The sequence below is a fragment of the Lutjanus erythropterus genome, chromosome 20, assembly GCF_056507025.1.
Source record: "Lutjanus erythropterus isolate fLutEry1 chromosome 20, fLutEry1.hap2, whole genome shotgun sequence".
NCBI classification, from domain to species: Eukaryota; Metazoa; Chordata; class Actinopteri; order Lutjaniformes; family Lutjanidae; genus Lutjanus; species Lutjanus erythropterus.
Genome location: NC_139336.1, coordinates 32,313,193 through 32,338,091, shown reverse-complemented (window position 1 = coordinate 32,338,091; position 24,899 = coordinate 32,313,193). Strand labels below are relative to the sequence as shown.

The following is a 24,899-nucleotide window of genomic DNA, read 5'->3' as shown; positions in this document are numbered from 1 at the left end:
CCATGTTGTAATGATCAGCACTCTGGACTTTGAATCCAGTGATATGAGTTCAAATCTTAGTGGAACCTCATTTAAAGCTGATGACATGTAAAAGAGCTGATTTGTACCAATTACAACACTGTAAGTCAAGTTGAAGGAACTTTTTACTGTTTTTAAACTGCATAAAGAGTGCACAAAGTTTTGTCACAATGCTATAATTACCACTGTATGATGTGCTATAACATGCTATTTTTCATGATAAAATACATTTTGAATACCTCACCACATTCATGCATCAAATATAGAAAATATGCATGAATTATTTTTCATTTGTGTCTGTCCCAGAAAGATAAATATATCTGTTAAAGCTGCATTAATCACTTTCTGGCCACTAGGGGGCAGAAAAAGATCATAAAACCCCAGACAGACCAAACACATACACAGTGGGATTAATGCACCAAAACTGATAAAAACAGTTTTAAAACTGACCTGAGACAGAAAGACAGTGAAGGACAAAGACAGTGGAACGGTATCAAAGATCCACTGACTCAGATTTAGGGGGATTTATTGGTAAAATATGTCAGAAATGAAATATAATATTCTCAGGTATGTTTTTATTCATGTATAAGCACCTGAAAATAAAAAAACATGTTGTGTTTTTGTTACCTTAGAATGAGGCAGCAGCTCCTCTTCCATTGAGTCCACCATGTTTCTACAGTAGCCCAAAGAGGACAAACTGAACACCGGTTCTATAGACACAAGGATGTAAAGATACAAGGTGATTTAATTATTGTTTACAACGAGGTTGGAAAAGGTTTTGCTGTCGTTCCCTCTTTGATTGGTTGATTGTAATTGATTGTAGAGATAAATAAAAATAAAAAACAAAGAGACCGTCTCACAGGAGCTGCTCTTCAGTCTGGTGGTTTGAATCTGAGGACCTGTAGGTTCTCCTTCATGGTGGGACGATCTGCAAGCTAAGACTAAATCCTACAGACTGGTCCTTTAACACAGTTTGAGTGTCTGTTGATTTTTAAATGAGGTTCCACCGAGATTTGAACTCGGATCACTGGATTCAAAGTCCAGAGTGCTAACCGTTACACCATGGAACCACTACAGAACTGCAGACAGATTCAAGGAACCGAGTAATATACTTAAAACTTTATTAAAAGGTGGAAAGATCGCACCAACTGCCACTTCTGCAGGGGAACATAAGAGCAGAAAGAACATGAAACTGCTAGTGATAAAGTTTGTGGAGTATTTAGGGTGTGATTTCTGAAAAGAGACAGAGGTTTTGAACTCCTAAAATGTTTTCTTTGGTTGTTTGAGCCCCACAAACCATTTAGTTTAGTTTGATTAAACTGGTGAGAAGTCAGACATCTGTACAGCTGTTATCTCCAAAGGGAAGGGGAGGGTGAAGCAACATGTTTGAGACCTGCGAGTTCACTTTTGGTCCTTTAACACTTTGGGTTTGAATGTGCATTGATCTTTTTGTCTGTTACCTTTAAATCACTGAGACTATGAAGATTTATTAATATATTTATTAAGAGATCAGTCACTGCTGTTCAAGTTCAACATGCAAATTTATGTGAAAGCATCATTTACATTAAATAATAAGTCAAAAATAATTCAGATAGTGTTGTGAGACACAAAAACCTGTCTCACTAGCTGGCTTTTATCAAGCCAGCCAGCTCGACCCACCTGGACTTACCTGTTCTTTGTTCCCTTGAAGATCAGCGGTGATGAAATCGGAGAACGGCGGAAATTCACGACGACGAGAAATGTACGCAAGGCGCTTTCGGGCGGGTTTATATTTTTATTTTTAAGGTTTGTTTTTGTTTTGAGTGTTTTAGTTTTTTAAACACAAGCACACACACAAACACACACACCTTTGTCACATACCTCAGGTAGTCTCAGCCGGGGGTTCGATCCCACGTCTCCACGCCGCCAGTCGACGTCCTTCCCCACTGGACCATCTTCAGTACTGAGGAACTCAACCAACCGAAGAGACAAAGAGGATCAGACTGAAGGAGGAGTCTGCAGAAGATTCACCTCCATTAATCCTGAGAGACAAAACTTTGGATGGATCAACTTTGAAGGATCCAAGAAACAAAACAGCTGGAACTCAATTTAAATTTTACCAAAATTAACACAGATGGTAGATATCAAGTTCTCTGAAAGCTGTTCAAATCCATCAAACTGTTATTTTGCAGTGAGATTCAGCATCTTGCTTTCATTAAGTTTTAAGTTTAAACATTATCGTTGTCTCGGACTGTAAGAAGGTCATAAAGTCATAAAGTCAAACCCTGCTAAAGGTGAAAACAGGCAGTTGCATTCAGCTGCTCTCAATCTGCTGATTGAGGCTGCAAAATCCAGTCCAGTTTGCAGACCCAGTTGCAGCTACGCTGAATTAATATTGTTGGTTTCATGTATCTGTGTGTATTCATGCATGTATTTATCACGAGGGGATCAGTCACTGCTGTTCAGGATGCATCACTTTCAACATGCAAATTTGTGAAACACTTGTGGCAGTGCTGTTACTGTGATTTTTATTCAATCAGTCAAATACATCCTCGGGGGGAAATAATCGGCGTCCAGGCTTAGTGAGAAAAACTAAAACTTGACATTTTGGAGCAAAAGACCAGATGCAAACGACTTGAGAGATTAATATGACTTAAGAATTTTGACTCTCAGCCAAGTTGTTTCTGAGAGAGCTGAGAAAACTTAGACTTGAGTATTAAAGTCAGTGAGTGTCATTATATATGTCTGAGTAATGAAAGACGAGAGAGAGAAGCAGCATCATATCAAAGATTCTCTGTAGGGTCTCTTGGAAGGGGAGGGTGAGGCAACAGGTGTCTGCAAACCATCACCAAATCTGACACACTGCTTCTTAAATTCTTTCAGTGTGCATTGATCTTTCCGTCTGTTTTGTTTAAATGAGGTTCCACCGAGATTTGAACTCGGATCACTGGATTCAAAGTCCAGAGTGCTAACCATTACACCATGGAACCAGAACCAGAGGTCAGCAACCTGTAGCTCTGCAGCCACATGTGGCTCTTCTTCTTCTTCTAAAAGTGAAAGAGGTTATTTTTTTTAGATTTTATTAAGATTTTTGAGTTTTGAGCCCAACTCAAATTCTTAAATTTAGTTTTAGTTTAAAGTTTTACCAGCTACCAATCCTCTGTTAAGATAATTTGCTTTTCCTTTTTAGATAAACAAAAATCTTTGAGTTTTAGAAACCCCCCAAAAATGTATTTAAAAAGTTATAGAGTAAATTCATTGAAGTGAAAGCGAATGATAGTTATAATTTTAATATTTTCAATTAATGCTTACACACCAAAACAATGACAAATCTGTCTCACAGCTCCCTTGTAAAAATTAAAAAATATTTTTTGTAATGGCACCAATAGGCTTCATTAGTTTGGCTGAACATAAGTATTTTTAACATTTATTTATTCATTTTGGCACAGATTGGTTTCCACCTCCACTCGGAAGTTTGAGCGTGTCGCGCGTCTCGTGTTTCCAGTCGGAACTATTTTGACGATGCACAGGAACTTTAAGGCAGCTGCACTGAAGTTTTGCTGCTTGTTGTGGTTTTACCTTCCACTAACCTGCTTTAGAAGACAAAATCCGTTACGTTTGACACCTTGACGTAACTACGTCCTCTCATTTTATGAACAGTCATGAATATTTTATGATAAATCGCTTTTTAAAATCAAACTAACAGATAAATGATGAGAGACTGACAGGAGTGAACACGGCTAATGTCGAAATTAGCCAAAAAAACAAATCAAATATTTATCCCGACATGTTTGTAGGCTTGTTATCTGCTGTTTGAACATCAGAGTGAACCATGGTGCCGTTAAAGAGAAGAAAAGTCATCCCATCACATACTGGGAACACTGGGAACACTGGGAGTGACATCAGTGGAGATAAAGGACCAAACCAGTTCCCTCAGGTGGTTTTATTCCTGTTGGAGAGAAAAATGGGAGCCAGTCGAAGAGCTTTTCTCTCTCAGCTCGGACGAAAGAAAGGATTTCAGGTGGAGGAGACGTTCAGGTGAGATCAACTTTATAATAACATGTAAATTACAAATAAATAACTTTTTAAAAAAATGAAAATGTAATGGAAAGTCAGTGGTGACATGAGTTTAGACACGAGAGGAGGGATCTGCAACCTTTATAATCAAAACAGACATTTATGGACAAAAAGAAAAAGAAAATCTGTTTAGAGCTTCAGCTTTTAAATTCTCTCTTTTACCTGAAGAGTTTTATTTTCTTAATTTGGCATCCATAGTGAACTCAAGAAGATGACAAAAAGTCAAGGAAAAAGCACTGAGACGTTTTAAATTAAATCATTGATTAAGTTATTAAATTATCCCAACAAAAGATCAGTAGTTGGTTAAACTTTTTCAAAATCTAAAAGTTTGAGTTGGGCTCAAAAATCTATTGAAGTGTGTTGCATTAAAATTAAAATTTTTCTTAACTTTTTAATTTTTTTTTTTTTACAGTGGAGACCTATTATAAATGAAAATAATAAAAAAAAAAAACACTTCATCTTTTTTTTTTTTTTTTCACTGGAGAAGGACTAAAGAGCCACATGCGGGTCTGGAGCTGCAGGTCGTGGACCGCGGTCCAAAACCAGCTGACTAACTGTTCCAAGACGATGGTGTCGTGTTTTACGTCCATCAGGAAGTTTGTCATCCTTTGTTTCACGTGTTGAATTTCGTCTTTTTGACAGTGAGAGTGTCACGCACGTCATTTCTGAGAACAACAGCGGTGAGGAGGTCAGGACGTGGCTCGGCTCGCAGGTCAAAGGTCGAACTCCTGCTCACCTCCTGGACGTCAGCTGGTTCTCAGAGAGCATGCGCGCAGGACATCCTGTTGAAATACTGGACAGACATAAACTACAGGTGCTTTTTTTTAATTTGACATTTTGATTAAATTTCTTTTGACACAACTAAAGACACACTGATCTGCTTTTATCTATATAAAAAATCATCACATTTTGCTGAGTAATGTTATTCTGCAATAAATATGTCATTTAGTTCTGTTTATTTGTCTCCACTGCAAAAATGAAAAAATTGAGAAAGCTTAAAAAAAAACCTCAACAGATTTTTGTCTTTAGCCAAACTCAAATTCTTAAATTTTGACAATTTGACTAATGACTAATTTTTGACAAAGTTGCACAGAAATGTTTAATGGTGTTAAATAAAAACACTGAATTAACTGTTAAACTGTTAGTTTCAGCAGTTTGATGTTTACAGATGTTGTAGTTTTCCAGCTGTTTTCTGACTCTGGTGTCTCTCAGGAGCTGCAGGTTAATGAAGCAGAGGTTGTGGCGTTTTCTGTACCCGGCTACGCCTGTCAGAGGAGGACCACCCTGGAAAACCACAACACCGTCCTCACCGTACGTCCCCCAGCGAACACACACACACACACACTCATCCTACACAACAACAGAAACAGAAAATATCATCCAGCTGTTCTGTCTTCCGTCTCAGGACGCTCTGTCTCTCCTGGCTGAAAACGCTGAGCTCAGCGAGGAGGAAGGACGAGGCGTCGCGTTCCGACGGGCCGCCGCCGTGCTGAAGGCTCTCCCCGAACCGGTGACGGCCATGACGCAGCTCAGAGGGCTGCCCTGCCTCGGAGAACATTCACTCAGAGTCATCAGAGTCAGTAGAAAATCTCCCCTCCTCTGCCTCCTTTATTACAAGAGGATTTAATCATAATTTATTATTCTGTTCTTGCAGGATATTTTGGAGAACGGAGCATCAAGCGAAGTTGAATCTACAAAGCATTCTGAGCGATACAAAGCACTGAAGGTACGTCAGCTGATGGTCACAGTCCTCGTCCAGCCCTCAGGGAAGGTTTGAAGGGTCACCAGGGGATCGGTATTCCAAAACTTTTAATCCAGATCAGAATGATACCGACAGGAGTAAATCTCAGATTTGGGTATTTCAGAATCAAGAGATGTGATCCTGATCCTACAAAACTGAGATGAGAGTTTGGTCACCCAGTTCAGTTTTGGTTACTTCAAAGTGGACGCCGTTTGCACGACCGTCACACCACACACAGTTCAGACATGATCATAAAATCATACAAGTGACGGTGATAATTTGTTTATTTCAGGTTCTAACGGGTATTTTCGGAGTCGGATCAAAAACGGCAGATCGATGGATCAGAGACGGGATACTGAGCCTTCAGCAGCTGCAGGATTCAGGACAAACCCTCAATCGGGCTCAGCAGGCAGGTGTGTGCGTCTCAGTCTGAACTCAGTCTGTATTTAATCAAGTCTCCCTCCGAATCAACCGTTTCTCGTCTTTTCAGGCCTCGAGCACTACGATGACCTCAACCAGCCGGTCACTAAGGCTGAGGCTGACGTCATCGCTGAGATCGTGGAGGAGGCTGTTCGGTCTGTGTTACCAGGCGCACGCATGACTCTGATTGGAGGATTCAGGAGGTGAAAGCCAGTTTTGACCTGAAGCGTCTTTACGTTTTCTAGGAGAGTCTCATCTTTCTGTGTTCAGTGTCAGAGAGTAAATTGTTTAAATAATACTCACAGGGGAAAGTCAAGCGGCCATGATGTTGACTTCCTGATAACTCACCCGGAGGAGGGCAGGGAGGTGGGACTGATGCCTAAAGTGGTCTCCCGGCTGGAATCACAGGTGAGCTCAGAGTCACTGGCTGCTGAAGTCGTGTCTCTTTTTAAGAAACTGGATCTGTATTTGCCACATTCTCTCTGCACCAAACAGTTTTTTGTCTCTTCAGGGTTTCCTGTTGTACCAGAAAACCAGCAGGAACTCTTACCTGGAGTCCAAAGACGGTCCGGCTCGGCCCTCCTCCAACATGGACCGCTTCGAGAGGTGTCTGTCCATCTTTAAACTGAGCAGACAGGAGAAACGAGAGACACCTGATCCAAATCCACGCGCTTCGGATGAAGGCGGACCGAAGGCGAATCAGACAGAACCCGCCGCCGGACGCAGACCGTGGAGAGCTGTCAGAGTGGACCTGGTCGTCTCTCCCATCAGCCAGTTTGCTTTTGCTCTGCTGGGCTGGACGGGATCCAAGGTGACGGTTCATGAATGATGTAGAACACGAGGTTCCACGGTGAAAACAGACTGAGACACTGACTCCATGTTCTCCACAGCTGTTTGAGAGAGAGCTGCGACGCTGGGCCGGACACGAGAAGAACATGTCTCTGAGCAGCCACGCTCTGTATGACAACAGACAGGTACACACACACACACACACGCACACACACACACACAGACACACACACACACACACACACACACACACAGGCCTTAAAACCAGCAGTTTAATCTCCAGTTATCGTTGCTCTACACTGTAAAAACAAAAAAGCTGAGAAAATTTTAAGGTGACAAACTTCAGTAGATTTTTGAGTTTTAAGCTCAACTCAAACTCTCAAAGTTTGAAAAAGTTTTTACCAACTTCTGAACTTTGAGATAATTTACTTTTCATCCTTAAATAAACTTAAAGCTTTGAGTTTTAGAAACTTCAAAAATGTATTTAAAAAAATACAGTCAGTTCATTTAAGTGAAAGTGATTAAAATCAATGGTTGTGATTTTAATATTTTAATTAAAATCATTTAATTTTCAGGCACTGAAATAACGATGAGTCGGGTTCACAGCTCATTCTCATTGTGACTAAATTATTGAAAACAGGTTCCACATAAAAAAAACTCTTTTATTTTATTTAATTTTCCCTGAAAAAAGTTACCCTTTAACATATTTTATACTTTGTCTTTTTTCTTGCAGAATTAGCAGGATGTCGTTTTATTTTTCTTTGTTCTTCCAGAGAACGTATCTGAGAGCGACGTCAGAGGAGGAGATCTTCGCTCATCTCGGTCTGGAGTTCGTTCCACCGTCAGAGAGAAACGCCTGAACGCACCCGATGATCTCCTGCAGGAGGGCGACGCTGGAACCATCTGAGGATTGTTTTAACGTGGAGACAAGAGGGTGAAGAGTTCACACAGACTCAGCTGCTCAGACCCGAAACAGAGCTGTGCATCGTTCTGGGTTTTAGCTTCAGGTACTGATGAGATAATGAAATTAAACTGAGTGACAAATGCTGCATGTTCATGATACTTTCAGACTCCGTTTTTTTCAGCGTCCTGCAGTAAATCCTCCTTTAGTGGTTCTGATGCAGCTGCAGGGTCATTTTGGAGGATGTAGTTTGTGCTGCTGCTGAATTGTATTGCATTATAAGTGCAGGTGTTTCCATTATTTTGTCCACCCTGTTTATATCAACAGGGTTCGTTTAAATAAGAGGAACACTTCTCTGAATCACATTACAATTTTATCACAACATGATATGTTACAATATGAAATTATTGCATTATTGTGAAAACATTTATTGTAATTTATTTAATTTTTTCAGCTGTTGATTATGTTTCCAAAAGAAAACTTTGTCACATCAGTTTTGTCTAATAAGATGAAGTTTTTTTTAAGTCCGTTCATCTCACTTCAGTTGTTTTTATTAAAGTGAACTGTTGTGCAGACGGGACTCAACAAACTATCAGTTTTAATATTCTAGCAGCAACAATTTGAATTAGTGTTTGCAAAATTAATAATTTATATAATAAAGGATCAATATCCTATTTTAAACACTGTGCAGCTGCAGCTCTGCTCACTGAAGAATATACTGTATATTTTACATATTGTTAATTGTACATTTTTATTTTGTATTTATGATTTTGCCTTTTTTCTTTTCTTTGAGCCAAATTCCTTATAATGTGAAAACTTACTTGAAAAAGAAAAAAAGAAAAAAACGTCTGTGATTCTAGTTTATTTTTTCTAGTTTATTAAATGTATTTATATTGGAGACAATAAGAAATACAATGAGAGGATGAGGATTTATTGCAGGACTGTTGTGTTTGACTGAAGTAATTTTAGCTTCATGTTTCTGATAAACTGAGATAATAAACGCTGCTGCCTCTGTAACATGAGTTCCTCTAAGATGTTTGTTTTATCTGCTGATCTGTTGCTCTGCTCGTATTTTTGCAATAAAATATGTTTCAATTAAATATTAACAGATGTGTCTGCTGATATTTTATATTCTGTTAACAAATCAAATGTAAAGACTATAAGGCTGAACAGTTAATCAAAAGTTTATTTGAATCGCTGGTCTACACATCAGATTCTTCTCTGTAGGGCTGCAACTGATGATCATCAATTAATCTGCAGGTCTTTTATATCATTAATCGATTATCTGTTTTGTCCATAAAATATCAGAAAATGTCGATCAGTGTTTCCTAAAGTCCGAGATATTCAGTTTACTGTCAGGGAGGAATAAAGAAACCAGAAAATATTCACATTTGAGGAGCTGAAATCAGAAAAAAAAAGAAAAAAGGTCCAAACTGATGAATCGATTATCAAAATAGTTGCCAAGGAATTCCCTGTAATATTAATTATAAATTATAAATTAAAAAATTAAAAATTATAAATTAATTAATCTTAATATCAGTAAAAATTATGACAATCAGACACTTTTTCTAAATTGTTCAGCCCTCGGTTAGAGCTCTGCAAACAAGTCGTGATCATGCTGATGTTCCCGCGTGTCGTCTGGTTTCAGAGGAACATTTCCTCTCATAAACACCTGTGACCCGGTGACCCGTCGTCTACAACGTCCTCCTCGTCTCATCTGAACAGACAGTAAAGACAAAACCACAACAGAGACGCCACGAGGCGCAAACATGGAGGAAAGTCATCGAGTTCATTTACTGAACTTAAATACAAGTCAGAGGAACTTTGTGCTTTTAATCCAGCACGTCTCAGAGGAAAATATCAAACTGTATTATACTTTTTACTGTAGTCGTGTGTCACATTTAGATTTTACACAAAACAACATGAAAAATCACTGATTCTAAACCAGTTTTCTTTGTAAACTGCTTTTATTGAAATGAAAAACAACAACATCACTGTGTAGTTTATTCCTCCAGTCATGTTTCAGATGTCAAGAGACATTTTCCCTTCAAACTTCTGTTTTCATTCAAACCTGCAGTGTTTGTCTCCCCCTTCTGGCTGTGAGTGTAATTACACAAACAGTGCTGATGTGTGTTCATGACACCTGCAGCAGCTCCAACAGTCACATGCTGCTCTGACATCGATGCATCAGTGCAAACAATCTGATCATTTCACAAAGGATCAGAAATCAGTCACAGCAGGAGGCACTTCACTGCAAAATGACAACTTTTACTACAGAGAGATCACATTCTCTTACAGATTCGGGACGTTTTGTTGATAATATTTCTGTATTTTATCAGTAAAATCAGTTTGTGGCAAAACAAACTTTTTTCCATGAATTGTTTCAAACACAAGGTGAATTTTACGTGTAAGAACTGCATCTAAAAACAACAAAAAATAAAATATAATCAATTAAAATTAATATAAGATCAAAAAAGACCAGAGGTATGGTTATAATCAGTCAGTCCAGGAGGTTACGATGTTGATCAAATCCAACTGATCTCCATGAATTCTGCAGAGCACAGGTTTGTAATTCTGCCCAGTTTCCCTTGAAACAAATCTGACCAATCATTTCAGCTCATTATCATCACAACACTTTCCTGCACAAATGTCAGAGTCAGACCTGCACGTCTCAGAAAGGCTTTCACATTATTTTTATATTTTTATTTCTTTTATTATTTTGTCACAGGTGCTGAAACACTGACATTTATCAATTCTATTTGCAGTTTTGTGCTGTTTTGACTTGAGTTTGAGCTCTAAACATTACATTTATAAAAAATATATGTTGTGTTAGATTTTTTGTAATTCTGAGCCGTTGTTGTGAGGTTTCATAGAGCTTTATTCTCACTTTATTTTTTAATTAATTGTAATATTTTAAAAAAACTCACAACTTTTCTGAGCTTTTTTCACCAGTGTCTGCAAATTCATTGCAAAAACATGCCTAAAAAACAACATGTGTCATTTTTGAATTTAATGAATGAAAGGCATCATGAAAAACTGAATTTATTATATTTTATTCTGAAAAGTTGTTTGTGTTGTAAAATTCTTTGTTTGTTTTTTTTCTCATGACTCTTCAGATTTATCCTGTGACCCTTCGGAGGGGCCCAACCCTTAGGTTGGGAACCACTGGACCAAACTACGAGTTAATGTTTTTAAGTCTGTACTTTTACTTGTACTTAAGTATTCATTATAAGATGTAATCTACTTAGTTACTTTAACACCCATAGTTGCAACTTGAATCAACATCCAAACCTTTCATCTGAATTTTAGCAGCCAATCAGGTGATCTGATCACAAACGGACCAATGAAAACCAGGACATATTGATCACAATCTTGTCAGTTGAAAAATAGATCCAAACATGTGAAAACAGGTGGAACAGATTTTCAGTTCTCTTTCTGCCACTGAAAGTACATTTTGATTATAATACTTTTGTACTTCAGTGGAGTTTCAGTGCTACTTTTACTCACAAGAGTCTTAAAACTTCTTTCACAGCAGCTCTCGTATTAAATCCTGAGTAATAATCTAAATAAACCTCCTGATACTTTCTTGTCTTGATGGAACAGAGATCCTCATTAGCAGCAGAGGACTCTCAAGAGCTGCGCATACATTTCCCGTGTGTGTGTGTGTGTGTGTGTGTGTGTGTGTGTGTGTGTGTGTGTGTGTGTGTGAACTTAAAGGCGTTTCCTTCACCTCTTCCTAACAGCCTCATTAACCTCTAAATACCAGTTTAACATCAAAGGCAGCGTCAGTCCTCACACCTCTGTCTCCTCTCACATCCACTCCCTTTGACATGACACACACACACACACACACACACACACACACACACACACACACACACACACTTCTTCCTCTACAGGTATTTTCTTCAAAATGAAACAAAAACAAACTGTCATTTTCAAATTTAAGACAGGTGAGCCTCGTGACATGAATGAAACATGCTGTATAAAATGAAATAAACGCAGAATAAGGAAGAAATGCGAGTTTTATTTTATGTTGTTGCATCACCGTCGACACGTGGCTGTTTTTAACACCGTATGTGTGAACCAAAAGTTTCTGAGGGAGAAGGAGACATGAGAGTGACGTCGTCCCGCGCCGAGGAGACTTCCAGTCTGTGAGAACAGAGAACAGACAGGAGCTCCTTTATGGAAATGTAAATTTATTTCACTTGTGAAAGAAGGACTTTAATAGCTCCTGGAAAAAAACTAATGACGTCCAGAACTGTCTGGTTGGTTTGATTTTAAATTTTTTCAGCTCAGTAATTTCTCAAAAATCTGCCCAAACTGATGAAAGAAAGGAATTTACAACCAGTAGCAATATTAGTGTGGTTCCTAACAATTTTTCAACCTGACAAAATATTAAAAGAACAACGAGTGTGTTTGTGTAAAGACAACATCATAATTTATGTATATTTACTTAACATAATGTATTTTTTAATGTATTCTGTTTCACTCAGGCGAAGTTTTAATTCCAGTGTACAATAATCAGTTGAATTATCATCATTTGATGTGGAATATGAATCTCAGGAAAGTTGAGCCAGTAGTTTTTTTTTTCATAATCCTGCTGATGAAACAAACAAACAAACAATTCTGAAAAGATCATCTCCGTGGTGGAGTTAATAAACCACATCTATGTTTGTTTTCTAAATATTTTTTACAGATGCAAGTCACATATGCATCATTCTGTATCTGCCCACACTTCCCAGCAGCCCCTTCACTCCTTCATCCATCTGATAATGTCTAGAATTTACGCTGGTAGTTTATATAAACATATGAAAATAGAAAAGGAAGAGTGAACTCAGTTAATACAAACACAGCAACCAAAAAAAACAAAAACAAAAAACAATTAGTTTTTTAAGTTTTTTTTAGTTTTTGTTTGTTTTGTATTATTTGAGTGAGCTGGCCCTTTAAAACGCCAACTTGTGTTTATTGGTAACATTTTACTTTTTTCACTCTGAGGCTTTTTGCTCAATCTGTGATCTTTGTTTGCGTCTGTTTTTGTCTTTTGTGTTCAAACACCAGACTCAGTGTGTAAATATCTGAAAGACAGAAACATATGTGAACACACAGACAGTAACCCTGACTCTGTGTGTGTGTGTGTGTGTGTGTGTGTGTGTGTGTGTCTAAATGCTCCTTATCCATGATGAGGGGTCATTCATCGTCGTCGGCCCCAGTCTCAGGCTGCTGCTGTCTGTGGGGTAACGGTCTCCTGCTGGGCTCGTCTTTGATTGGCTCCATTCAGACTCTTTCATCTCTAATGGGCCTGTTTGCTGCTCTGTTATGGACACAAACACACCTCGGCCCCCCACCCCTCCATGCCTCGGCCCCCACCCCTCCATGCCTCGGCCCCCCACCCCTCCATGCCTCGGCCCCCACCCCTCCATGCCTCGGCCCCTCCATGCCTCGGCCCCCCACCCCTCCATGCCTCGGCCCTCACCCCTCCATGCCTCGGCCCTCACCCCTCCATGCCTCGGCCCCTCCATGCCTCGGCCCCCCACCCCTCCATGCCTCGGCCCCCACCCCTCCATGCCTCGGCCCCCCACCCCTCCACCTCGGGCCCTGACAGGAGACCAGAGGGGACACATGTCCCAACCTGGTGCTGCTCAGATCTCTGCTTCTCTGAGCCAGTGTCTCCTTTGGTCTCGCTGTCTGTCTCCATCTGTGTTTTACAGATAAAATTCTACAGTCAGAGCCAAATAAAACTCATCTGTAACACTTTCTATGAAGGTCATGTCTATAATGCATTATAAGCACATTCACAAGACATTATAATGCATTAAAAAAGCTTTATGAAACTCTTTATTAACTCTTATAGTAATGCATGAAAACTTTGAACATGTTTTCTGAAGTATTATAAGTGATGGTCATAATGTAATATAAGTTTAGCATTCATAAACATCTTATAATCGCTATGAACCATATACAGAGCCCTCACTTGTATAAAGTTCAAAGTCATGCTATCGTGTATTATTGACATTTATAAGACATTCTGTTTCACAAACTTAGAATTTTTAATCTGTTATGATGGATAACGGTTCTCTATGTGTCCTATGGTGGTCATAATGAGGTCATTATAAGCACATTCATAAGGCATTATAATGCATTTAAAAGGCTTTATAAGATTCTATTAATGTTAATAATCATGCACGACAACTTATGATAAGGTTTATAAAGTAATATAAGTGGTGGACATAATGTTTTCGAAGTTCAGCATTCATAAACATTAAACAATAGACTTATGCAAAAGACTCAAAAAGCCTTGCTATAACATATTATTAAAGTTTTATAAGACATGATTGGATTTCAGACACTTAAAATGTATAATTTGTTATAATACACAGCAGGTATAAGGTTATTAGCATTTGTATGATGTTTATGATTGCTGAGCTTACATTATGTCCACCACTTATAAAACTTAATAAACCTTGTTAAAAGTTGTCATGCATGATTAGAAAAATGTATACAGAGTGTCATAAAGCTTTCTTAGCACAGTATACGAATGTCATTATAATGCATTACAGTGTTTGAAAGACAAATCTGAATCCTGGGTTTCACAGCACATTATAACTACCATGACTTTAGCCACTTATGAAGACACAGAAAAAAAATTGAAGCTCTGCTCAAACGTATCATAACAGATTATACAGTTTCTGAAAATGAATGTCTTATAAAGGACAGCACTGTAAGATGGTGTTATAAAGCATTATGAATGCTGAACTTATGATACATTATGTCCACTACTTATAATACTTTATAAACCTTGCTATAAGACTTCATATGTGATTATACTCATTTATGACTGGTTTCAGACAGCATTTTAAATGTATAATGTCTTATGAATGTGCTTATGATGCATTATAGACATGACTCCATGAAAAAGAGACAACAGTGTTTGAAAGAACAATCATCAGCAGATAATAAGTACAATGACTTTAGCCACTTATAAAGACATAATGATTCATAACGATTTAAGACTTCTAAGTTTCTGAAATAATGCTTTATAAACATCAATAAAACACTATAGCAAGACTTGGTGAGCTTCATGTAAATTGACAGCACTGTACATCTGTTATGATATGTTAAAGCAGTTCTTTATGTGTCTATAACTGACTAAAGTTGTTGTTTTGGCACGATCATGTCTATAATGCATCATAAGCACTTTCATTGGACATTATAATGCATGTATAAAGCTTTAGTATAGTATTATAAGTGGTGGGCATAATGTATTATAAGTTCAGCATTCATAATGTTTTATGTGGCTTCTTTTTAACACTGTTGTCACTTTGGCATCAAGTTATAAATCACTATGAATGTTTAACTTTAACTAGCATTGTAAGAGATTTTCCGCTGAGTGCATCCTAAATTTTACAAAAATAAATATGACATTTTAAGAACTTTTTAAAAGTTATTTAGTTTTTATTCAAACAATAAATTAAAAACATTCTCATTGAAAAGCATGAAAAGTAAAATTACAAATAAAGTAGAAATAACAAGGGAGAAAAAAACATAATCTATTTTATACTTTCTCTTCCTTAAAGTAAAAAAAACAAAACCTTACATCAGCCTCCTTCAGAGGTAACAATAAAAGAAATAATAAAGCGGTCTTTTCCTTTAACGGAGGTGCAGTTTAGCACACAGGAGCTAAGAGACGAGTTAAAATGAGTCTGTTTCTGATGCTGAATGGATTCCTCTATGCAGATGAAGGTGCTGATGACGCCCAATAATCATTGATCTCCACCGCCGGCAGTCTCCAGCAGTTGCCCGCCCCGTCTGTAACACAGTCAGTTAAGGCCTCTTCCCCTGTCCCATTGATCCCTATCAACCTCATCAAAGGCTCCCGGGGCTTTGATGGGGCCAGCGGGACTGGTCCTGGTGGACGAGCGGGCGCTGCGACTCCCCTCATCATATGGATGGTGGTGGTGGGGAGGACTGGGGGGGGGGGGGCGCAGGGATGAAGTGAGGCATTTAGGTCTTTACATTGTGAAATTTAAATTTCTCCTAAAATCTCCGAGCTGCAGGCCGCGATGCAGCTCACCTGAGGGCTCATGAGCTTTTATGGCAGGTAACAGTGAATATCCTCCCACCCTGACGTGTAAAGTAACGTCTGGCCAAATGTTTAAATCTCTCTAATCTTTTCTAAAATTTAAAACACAACTTTTGCCCCTTTTGACACTTTTTATTCACCAAACTTTTTAATTTATCTCGCCTTTACAAAAGAGCGTTAGTGCCAAACATAAAGGGAAAAATGAGAGGAAGATTTTTTTTTTAATTTTACATGTCCAGAACAAAGTCAAAATAAATAATTTATTCTTGACATTAAAAAAAAAGACACAATAATAATAATATAAGCAATATTACAGACATTTTGACTTTATTCTCCAAATATAAAGTAAAAAATTGTTTTCCTTTTGGCACTAATACTCCTCCGTACCACCTGGGTGATGTCTGAAGCAGTTTCTGATATTTTCAGCTCTTTTTTTGGCGTGACGTCTTTGATCAAACTTGTCCCAAAAACAAAATCTCATATTAGACGCAATAAGTACGACATACAGACAACAGTAAATGTTAAAAGTGAAAGAACAGAATAATACATAATAGAAGAATATTAACAATATATAAACACAAAATCATAAAATGTTGTTGTGTTTATCCCTTAACTTCCTTTAACTTTTGTGAGGAAATTAGTCCTAATATATATATTTTTTAATATATATATTATAAGCTAAGCTAAGCTATGATTGGAGGCGGGGCTTAGCAAAGAGTCAATTGAATTAATATCCAAAATCTGCATTTTTATGGCCAATAAGATGATCTGATTCCAACCAGCCCAATGAAAACCAGGACATAAAAATGAAAAAATAGAAAAACAATTGAAAGTGAGGAAATAAACTTGTTTCGTATCTTATCGATTAGTACTGATTAATCGATTGTTAGTGTTGAAATCAACAGTTAAAAGTAACTAATACTCTGAGCAGTTTTTGCACCAAATTCTATGTACTTTTTTTGTAACTGAGTAATATTTTGGTAATGTAGCTTGTAGTGTTTGTATTTAAGTAGTATCCACCACTGTGAAAAACTACACTGATCAGATAAATGTAGTGCGGTAAAAAGTACAACATTTTCCTCTGAGATGTTGTGCAGTACAAGTATAAAGTGGATTAAAATACTCAGGTAAAGTATCTCAGACAGTTGGACGTGGCTGACGGAGAGACAACAGGCAGGTGATTGGAACAGTTCGGAGTTCAAAGGGGTCCTGATCGTCACCTCGCTCGCTGCCCCTCCGTCTGTGGACTGGATGGTATCAGCTCAGCTCCCGTCCTGCTCCGCGACACGCAGGACTCGCAGCTCTTTGATGTGGCAGACAGACACAGACAGATACAGATACAGATACAGACGGGGAAGGACGGATACAGACAGAGAGACGAGAGGACGGGACGCGGAAACAACAACACGTGTCAAGCAGCTCTAAGCTGATCAGGGTGATTTGTGTGAAAAATATTTGCTTCTGAAATATGTTTTGCCGATTAGTAAGTACTTTTACTCGTAATGGAGTATTTTTATATTACTTTTACTTAAAGGGATAGTTCACCCAAAATGAAAATTCAGTCATTACTCATCCTCACGCTGACTCAAGCTCAAGTTTAGTTTTTCAGTCCACAAAACTCTGTTGGAGTTTCACAGGAAAACAATGTTTCAGAATCTCAAACAGTGGAAGTGAACGGTGACCAGATCCTCTTACACGGATTCCGCCACGTTTCTACAGTAGCCCAGAACGGACAAACCAAACACTGGCTCTTTTGCAAGCTCACCGCTACATGCCCCAAACTACAGACTGGTCCTTTAACGTAAAAGCAGGATCATTGCTGATTATTTTCTCCATTTAACTGTCAGATAAATGTAGTGGAGTAGAAGTAGAAAGTGGCATGAAAACAAAATACTCAGAGTACGATTACCTCAAATTTCTTCATGCAGTACTTGAGTAAATGTACTTAGTTACATTCGAGCACTGAGAAGCTTTGACAACATCATGATTTTGTTTTTGTTATTTTATTTGATTCTTCTGCTGGTTGTTTCATTGTCTCCACCTCCAGCAGATATGAGCAGCAGGTTTATGGTCTCTGTCTCGTGTTGAAGGTGTCGGTATCAAAGCAGAGAGACTCTTTGAAGTGTTTCATGATCCCTAATGAGCTGTTAACACTCCTCCTCTCCTCTCCTCTCCTCTCCTCTCCTCTCCTCTCCTCTTTACGCACGGTGGAGGCGCACGGATCGCGCGCACGGCCCCCTCTCAGCCCTCTATTATCTTATCAATGGGAGCTTCTTCGTGATTGAGCCGATTAATCCCTTAAAATCGTCGATGTGTTTGATCCACGCACCATTTGCACACAAAACAGCGCCTGTCGTCCTGCGCAGAGACAGTCTCAGGTCTGTCCATCATGGAGGAGGAGGAGGAGGAGGAGGAGGAGGAGGAGGACGAGATGAGCCACTTCACAGGTGGGATCATCGTCTGCGGCTCGTTATCAGTCACTTAACTTGATCCCCAAATCCCCAATTCAACACTGAGAAACACACAATGGGTTTAAGATGATTTAAGGCGCCGCAGAAAAGATCAACCATCGGTTTCCATTATGTGTGACTGAATGTAACTAAGTACATTTACTCAAGTACTCTTGTTAACTGCACTTTTGATGTACTTTAGACAATTTCCTTGAGGATACTCCCGTTTTACACAACTTTTAGTATCAGTGCAGCTTCATCCGGGGTCATTTTTGTCTTTTTAATTGTTTATAAACGTTGAAATTCACCTTAATTTTAACATATACTCAGTGGTGGAAGAAGTATTTGGATTCTTTACTGAGTCAAACACTTTCTTACACCCAGCCTGGTTAAATGTGCTCTTATTATTACATAGAAAAGTGACATTAATTATTATCATCATCATTCATGTATTCTTTTAATTTAAAACTTTTTTTGTCTTATTTTCAGTTTTTTTTTCCTTTGGTCATTATTTCTATTATTTTGTTTTATTTTATTTATTATTGCTTCATTTATGGATGTTTGTTTCTTAAACATGAACATAAATAAAGAAATCATGGAAAAGCAAATATTCTACAAATTACTAATTATTAGCATCAAAATATAAGTAAAAGTACTCATCATGGAGAATGTCCCATTTTAGAGTCACATATATTATATTATTGTATTTTAATCATCACTTTAATGTTGCAGCTGATAAACATGGAGCTAATTTTAAATATTTATTTCATACTGCTGGGTAGTTTAATTTAGATTAAATTAAATTTAAATTAAATTACCCAGCAAAATAAATGTAGTGGAGTAAAAAGTACAATATTTGCCTCCATATTGTGAGTGGAAATACTTAAGTACAAGTAGCCTACATCAAAACTGTACTCGAGTAAATTAACTTCGTCCACCACTGCAAATACAAATATATTTACATATTTTGTAATGAACTGATGAATAAATAAATGGATGAAAAGACAGATGTTTTCTTAAATTTAAATCCATCCCACATCTTTATTTCTGAAATTTAGGCTGAAATATTTATGTATTTATCAAATTAATTAAACAATATTTAGATAAATGGTGCAGTTGTTTTACAGAAGATTAGAAATTAGAAGCAACAGCAACAAATCTGCGACATAAAACTATATTTCTCTTTTCTAAGTGAAACACGGTCAGTATGTCTGCAGATGAACGGAGGAAGTTCAGAGTATATTTATACTTTGAGTCACCTGAACTGAAGAGAAGAACAAAATTTAATTTATTGTGACCAAATAATGGATTTATCTTTATTTCATTTTATAGTCCTACTGTATATCAAAACTAATTTCACAATATTTCTGAGTATTTAGTACTTAAAAGTGAATTTATAGCAAAATTATTGTTTGTAAATTGTTTAAAAAGAGCCATGTTAAAAGGTATTTCTCTGTATTTACCCAAATGTTTGTACTTAAATTAAGTATTTTAATTTTCTGCTGCAACAGAATCAGAAATGTTTATTTAAAAATATTTTTTAAAAAGAAAAAGATTAAAGCAAGGAAATAATTGAATATAGATAATAAACACATGAAAAAAAAACTAAAAAGTAAAATAGTAGAAACAATATTTACAAGTGTGACAAGTGTTTAAGTTTAAATAGATGAAGAAGTTGTGCAGTTTTATGGAGGAGTGCAAAAGGTTTGATTTGGACTGTGTGAAGTTCACAGCACAGTTGCATGTATTTCTTGTGATTATTGATTTAAAATCACTGTAGGATCATTCGATTTAAATCCTGATCAGTTAAAAGACAGATAAGACGAACTGAAAGCCCGTCAGATGTGTTGTTTCCATCAGGTCATCAGTAACTTTGGGACAGTTTGTCTTTAATCTGGGATCATCCTGGGATTAGCCAATGATCCACTCACTGCTCATTATGTTGTCATCAACCTTATAGAACTTCCTGAACATGATGAGCAGTTTAACACTGGCTCAGAGTTTGATCATCAGCTGTTTGGGGAAAAAAAGTGATTATCAATAAATCTAATGGAAATAGTGAAAAATGTTCATTATAGTTTCCTAAAGCCAACAGTGATGTCTGTGATAAATCAATGAATCGTTTGATATCAGAAAACTATTAAAACATATCAGACAATCACTCAAAATATTATTATAGAACAGTTCAAGGTTGTAAAAAATGTTGTTTCACTATTTATACACACAAATAGAGCAGAAACACGCCTGTCTTTACTTGTCTTTTATATGTGTTTGCATGTAAAGTGATTTTCCCCAACATGGTTTTGTGCATTTGGAATATGAATAATTTATTTAAAAAAAAAACAAAAACAAACAAAAGTGAGATTTTGTGTGAAAGTCACACATCACCACTTTCAACCGGTTTTCTTAGTTTGTCTTTACATGATGATAAAATAAAGTTATGTTACAAATAAACAAAGGTGTAGGTTTGGTTACAGAGGTTCAACAAAAAGTGTCCAAGTAATACATGTATTAATACAATACAATGTATTTTAGACACCTAAAAATCAATTTCAGTTTAAGTGTATGCTACATTTAGAAGATTTTCCCTGCTTTACTTTACTCTCAGACAGACTTTTCTAACATGAAATCACTTCGTCACTCTCTCCAACCAAACTCTGTTTGCAAAATCAGTAACTGTACCTCATAGAACACAACAGATGCTGCCTTGATTTGTTAGTTTGTTTGTGTTATTGTGTGACTTTGGTCAATCTGACCAAACATTTAACACACCAAAGACACCCAAGAACACAAACAAACTAACAGATGGATGTAGCAGTAGACCAACAACTTGTGAGTTCTGTGAGGTTAAAGTGCTGTTTTTGACTATGGAGTTTGGTTGGTTTACAGGGAGCAATATTTGGCTTATATAGCAGCAGTTTCCAATCAAATAAGGCTGTCTGGTGGCAAAGTAAAGCCATGAAAATATTCTGAATATAGTGTACACTTAAACTGCTGCTGACCCTGTCCACAGCAGTACATTGCTTAGCTTCCTGCACCAGGTTCTTCTGCTGCTCCTCTAAACTGGGTGCATATTGACCTCCACCTACTGCAGGTAATACACTGACTGTGGAGAGTTAACTCATACAACCACACCCCAAAAACTCCAAACTATCCCTTTAATTAGTCATCAAGCCACATAAATCCCTCCATTATAATGTACTGCCTACTAATCACATATTAGGACTGTGGACAGTCTGAGGACACGGTTTAGCTTCTTTTAGAGACTGAAACTGTAAAAGTCCTCAGTGGAAACAGAAACACACGTCTGTATTTACAGTATTTACAGTCTGGATGTGTCTGTAGAGGAGATGCAGACACTTTGGGGTTGAGGTGTGTCTATTATCTGTTTTTGGAGGCAGGAAGGAGGGGGGAGGAGGAGGAGGAGGTGGGGGTCCTTCCCAGACTCACTGGAGCCTTGTTGTAACAGCCTCATTGAGACTGAATGAGACGTCTTAATTACTCCAGTTGTGAAAACTAAAGGAGGGAGGGAGGATGTGTGCTTTGATCTCTGGGCTCAGGGAGTCCGAGATGAGGAGGGACATCCCCTATAAATACAGACAGGCAGTGAGGACAGGGGACAGACAGGACTCTCCCAGCAGCATCAGGACACACCAGCAAACTCTGGACACAACTTTTTTTTTTATTGTTTTTTAAACTTAAGGATCTACTTTTTCAGGACCAAACTCTGCAGCCATGAGGGGACATTTCTCTATCGAGTGGATGGCCCAGAGCAGCCAGCCTGCAGGGACAGGGACGGACACCGTCCTCGTCTCTGGACCCACCGCCTGTGGGACACATTCGGAGAGTCTGCCCGGTTTCTACTGCAGGACGAAGTCTGAGCACGGATCTGAGCAGGAGGAGAACAGGAACCACGAGGGCCTCCATTCAGGATTCAATCTGCAGCACCAAACATCTCACAGTAACCAGGGTGAGTTTATTTACTCAAGTACTTGTACTTTTCTGGAGTATTCCCATTTTAGGCCTTTAACTTTTTGCAAGAAAATACAATTGTGTGTCGACAGAACATTTATATAAAGTTAAAAGATATATACCCACTTCATAAAATTGGCACAAACATGTAATAAATGGTTTATAACACACTATAATAAGCTTTGAGTGTTTATTAATGAACAGTAAATGATTATAACTTCTCCAGAGACATTTTATATCATCACAACTGTGTTTAAACAGTTACATCTTCTTACAACTACATAATAATGTGTTATAAACCATTTATTACTGTTTGTTTAAAAGTTACTGCAGTGATTTTCAAACTTGCTTTTCAAAATAATTTATTAAAATGTTTTTTTTTCACTTACAAATATTGTAATAAGACCAAAGGAAAGAAACAGAAAGAAACAGAGTGGGCTGTTTTGATTTAATATAATTTATAGTGGTCCTAGTTTGATCACTGATTGATGATGAAGACTTTATTGATACAGTTATCAGTTACTCAGAGGTGATTCCTTCTCTCACACTGGGAGTCTGTGGCAAATGTGCATCTATGGGCTCTTGATTATGAAAAAGTTTGGGAACCCATTAACCCATTTATTAAATGTTTCTAAAGAACTTACAACTGATAAATACTGGCTAAAATAGCGTATTTTATAAGCTACTGTACTTAAAAAAAATTTTTGGTACATATCTGATAGTTTACTTTACCTACATTTCATTCAAGTACAGCTGAAACAATTAGTGGACCGAAAATTAAGTACACTTTCCTGATTATATTTAGATACTTTTACTTAAGTACCATTTTGAACACAGGAATTTTACTTGTAACAGAGTATTTTTATCATGTGGTATTGGCACTTTTAGTAAATCCTCTAAAATTGGAACTTAGTAATCCTTTGATTATTAATTTTGATTTCCGATAATAGTTTTTAAATTCTACACCCACATTATTCCTGTGAGTTTTTAAAGTTAATTTATGGCGATGTTCCTTTTGCTAAATTACTGATGTAACATAATTATCTGAAGTGGTGGAAAGTAACTAAGTACATTTACTCAAATACTTGTGCTTTACTTGAGTATTTTAATTTTCTGCTACTTTTTACTTCTACTTCACCACAATTCAGGAGAAAATGTAGAACTTTCTACTCCATTTCTCTCACTAGTAACAGTGTATTTCCATCATGTTAATCAGCTGAACATCATCTAACAGTGATTTCTTCTTCTTCTTTAGTTACAGAGGCAGGGTTCAGCAGCGGGACGGAGGAGGAGACCTCCGGGTACGAGAGTGAAGGGGGTCACTCCCTCTCCCCCTCGGTCCCCCCCGACTGCGCCTCCACCTCGCCGGCGTCCCCCCCGTCAGGGCGGAGACCCCGCACGGCGTTCACGGCGGATCAGATCAGCAGCCTGGAGAGAGCCTTCAAGAGGAACGCTTACCTGGGAACGCAGGAGAAGGCCGAGCTGTGCAAGAAGCTCAACCTGTCTGACAAACAGGTAACAATCAATCAATCATCAATGCACTGAGAGGGTTGTCATTCATAGTGCATCATGGGATTTTCATGCAAATAAATAAATATCCCTTTATGTCATATTTTATAAATAAATGAATGTTTATATTCAGTCATTTATATACTGCTTTCTTTAATTTGGCAGCTTTAGTCCTCCATACAGATGTTCACTAACAGAAAAATATTTTTCTCATGAAACTTTTCTTGTTTTCAGATCAGAAACTGGTTCCAGAACAGACGGATGAAACTGAAGCGGTCGGTGCAGGACGCCCTGGCTCACGCCTGTCAGGCGAACGTCGCCTCTCAGCTGATGCATTACCCTGAGCTGCACCAGGCCTACAGACCGGGGCCCTACCCCAGGTACCACTCAGCAGCAGCAGGAGGACCCGAGGGCCCGGCTGCTGCCTCCTACGTCCATCCACACGGCCTCCAGTACAGCTCCAGTCTGCCCAGCGTCCCCAGTCTGCCCCTGGACTCTTATTACCAGTACAGCAGCCTCCCAGGAGTGATGCTGCCCTCTGCTGCCACGACTCCGCTGATGAGCTCCTACCCGACTTACCCTCAGTATTACTGACTTTAAACTGAGATATTTTGTCAGACAAAATGAACTGATGTTATTCTGGAACATAAAAATGTTCTTGTTTTTATCCTAATAGGATCAATACTGAGAAACAAGGCACAGTTCCTGCTGTGAATCTAACAGGGTGGTGTGCAATAACACTGATGACTGATGGTCTGCGTGTGTGTATCTCTGCTTGTAACTCATGTATAGTTTGGATTTATTTAAAGCTGAATCTATGAAGTGTTTTATCAAATTTTTGTTATTAATGTCACTGTGAAATCACACTGTAAATTCTAATAAGTTGGGTGTACTAAAAAATTATGCAAACTTATTGCCTCAAAAACACTAAGTAAAGTTGAGATTTGAAAGTAAAAATAA

At 37.9% G+C, this 24,899-nt stretch overlaps 2 protein-coding genes and 2 non-coding genes across 4 annotated transcripts; 2 read left to right on the top strand and 2 right to left on the bottom strand.

Annotated features, from left to right (window-relative positions):
• Positions 1-1,016: 1,016 nt before the first annotated feature.
• On the bottom strand, positions 1,017-1,088 carry trnaq-uug (transfer RNA glutamine (anticodon UUG)). Its single transcript has one exon. It is a non-coding gene; the product is annotated as a tRNA-Gln (tRNA).
• Positions 1,089-2,915: 1,827 nt separating this feature from the next.
• Positions 2,916-2,987, bottom strand: trnaq-uug (transfer RNA glutamine (anticodon UUG)). The gene has a single exon. It is a non-coding gene; the product is annotated as a tRNA-Gln (tRNA).
• A 520-nt stretch (positions 2,988-3,507) lies between these two features.
• Positions 3,508-8,001, top strand: polm (polymerase (DNA directed), mu). Its single transcript, XM_084745723.1, has 11 exons — positions 3,508-4,035; positions 4,717-4,888; positions 5,287-5,385; positions 5,480-5,650; positions 5,729-5,800; positions 6,108-6,228; positions 6,306-6,438; positions 6,541-6,643; positions 6,747-7,046; positions 7,126-7,209; positions 7,798-8,001. Exons 1-11 carry the CDS (start codon positions 3,830-3,832, stop codon positions 7,882-7,884), a joined length of 1,548 nt encoding a protein of 515 aa, XP_084601849.1. The 5' UTR covers positions 3,508-3,829; the 3' UTR covers positions 7,885-8,001.
• A 14,071-nt stretch (positions 8,002-22,072) lies between these two features.
• ved (ventrally expressed dharma/bozozok antagonist) lies at positions 22,073-24,899 on the top strand. The gene is made up of 3 exons (XM_084745909.1): positions 22,073-22,428; positions 23,686-23,945; positions 24,174-24,899. The coding sequence occupies exons 1-3, from the start codon at positions 22,194-22,196 to the stop codon at positions 24,531-24,533; spliced, it is 855 nt and encodes a 284-aa protein (XP_084602035.1). The 5' UTR covers positions 22,073-22,193; the 3' UTR covers positions 24,534-24,899.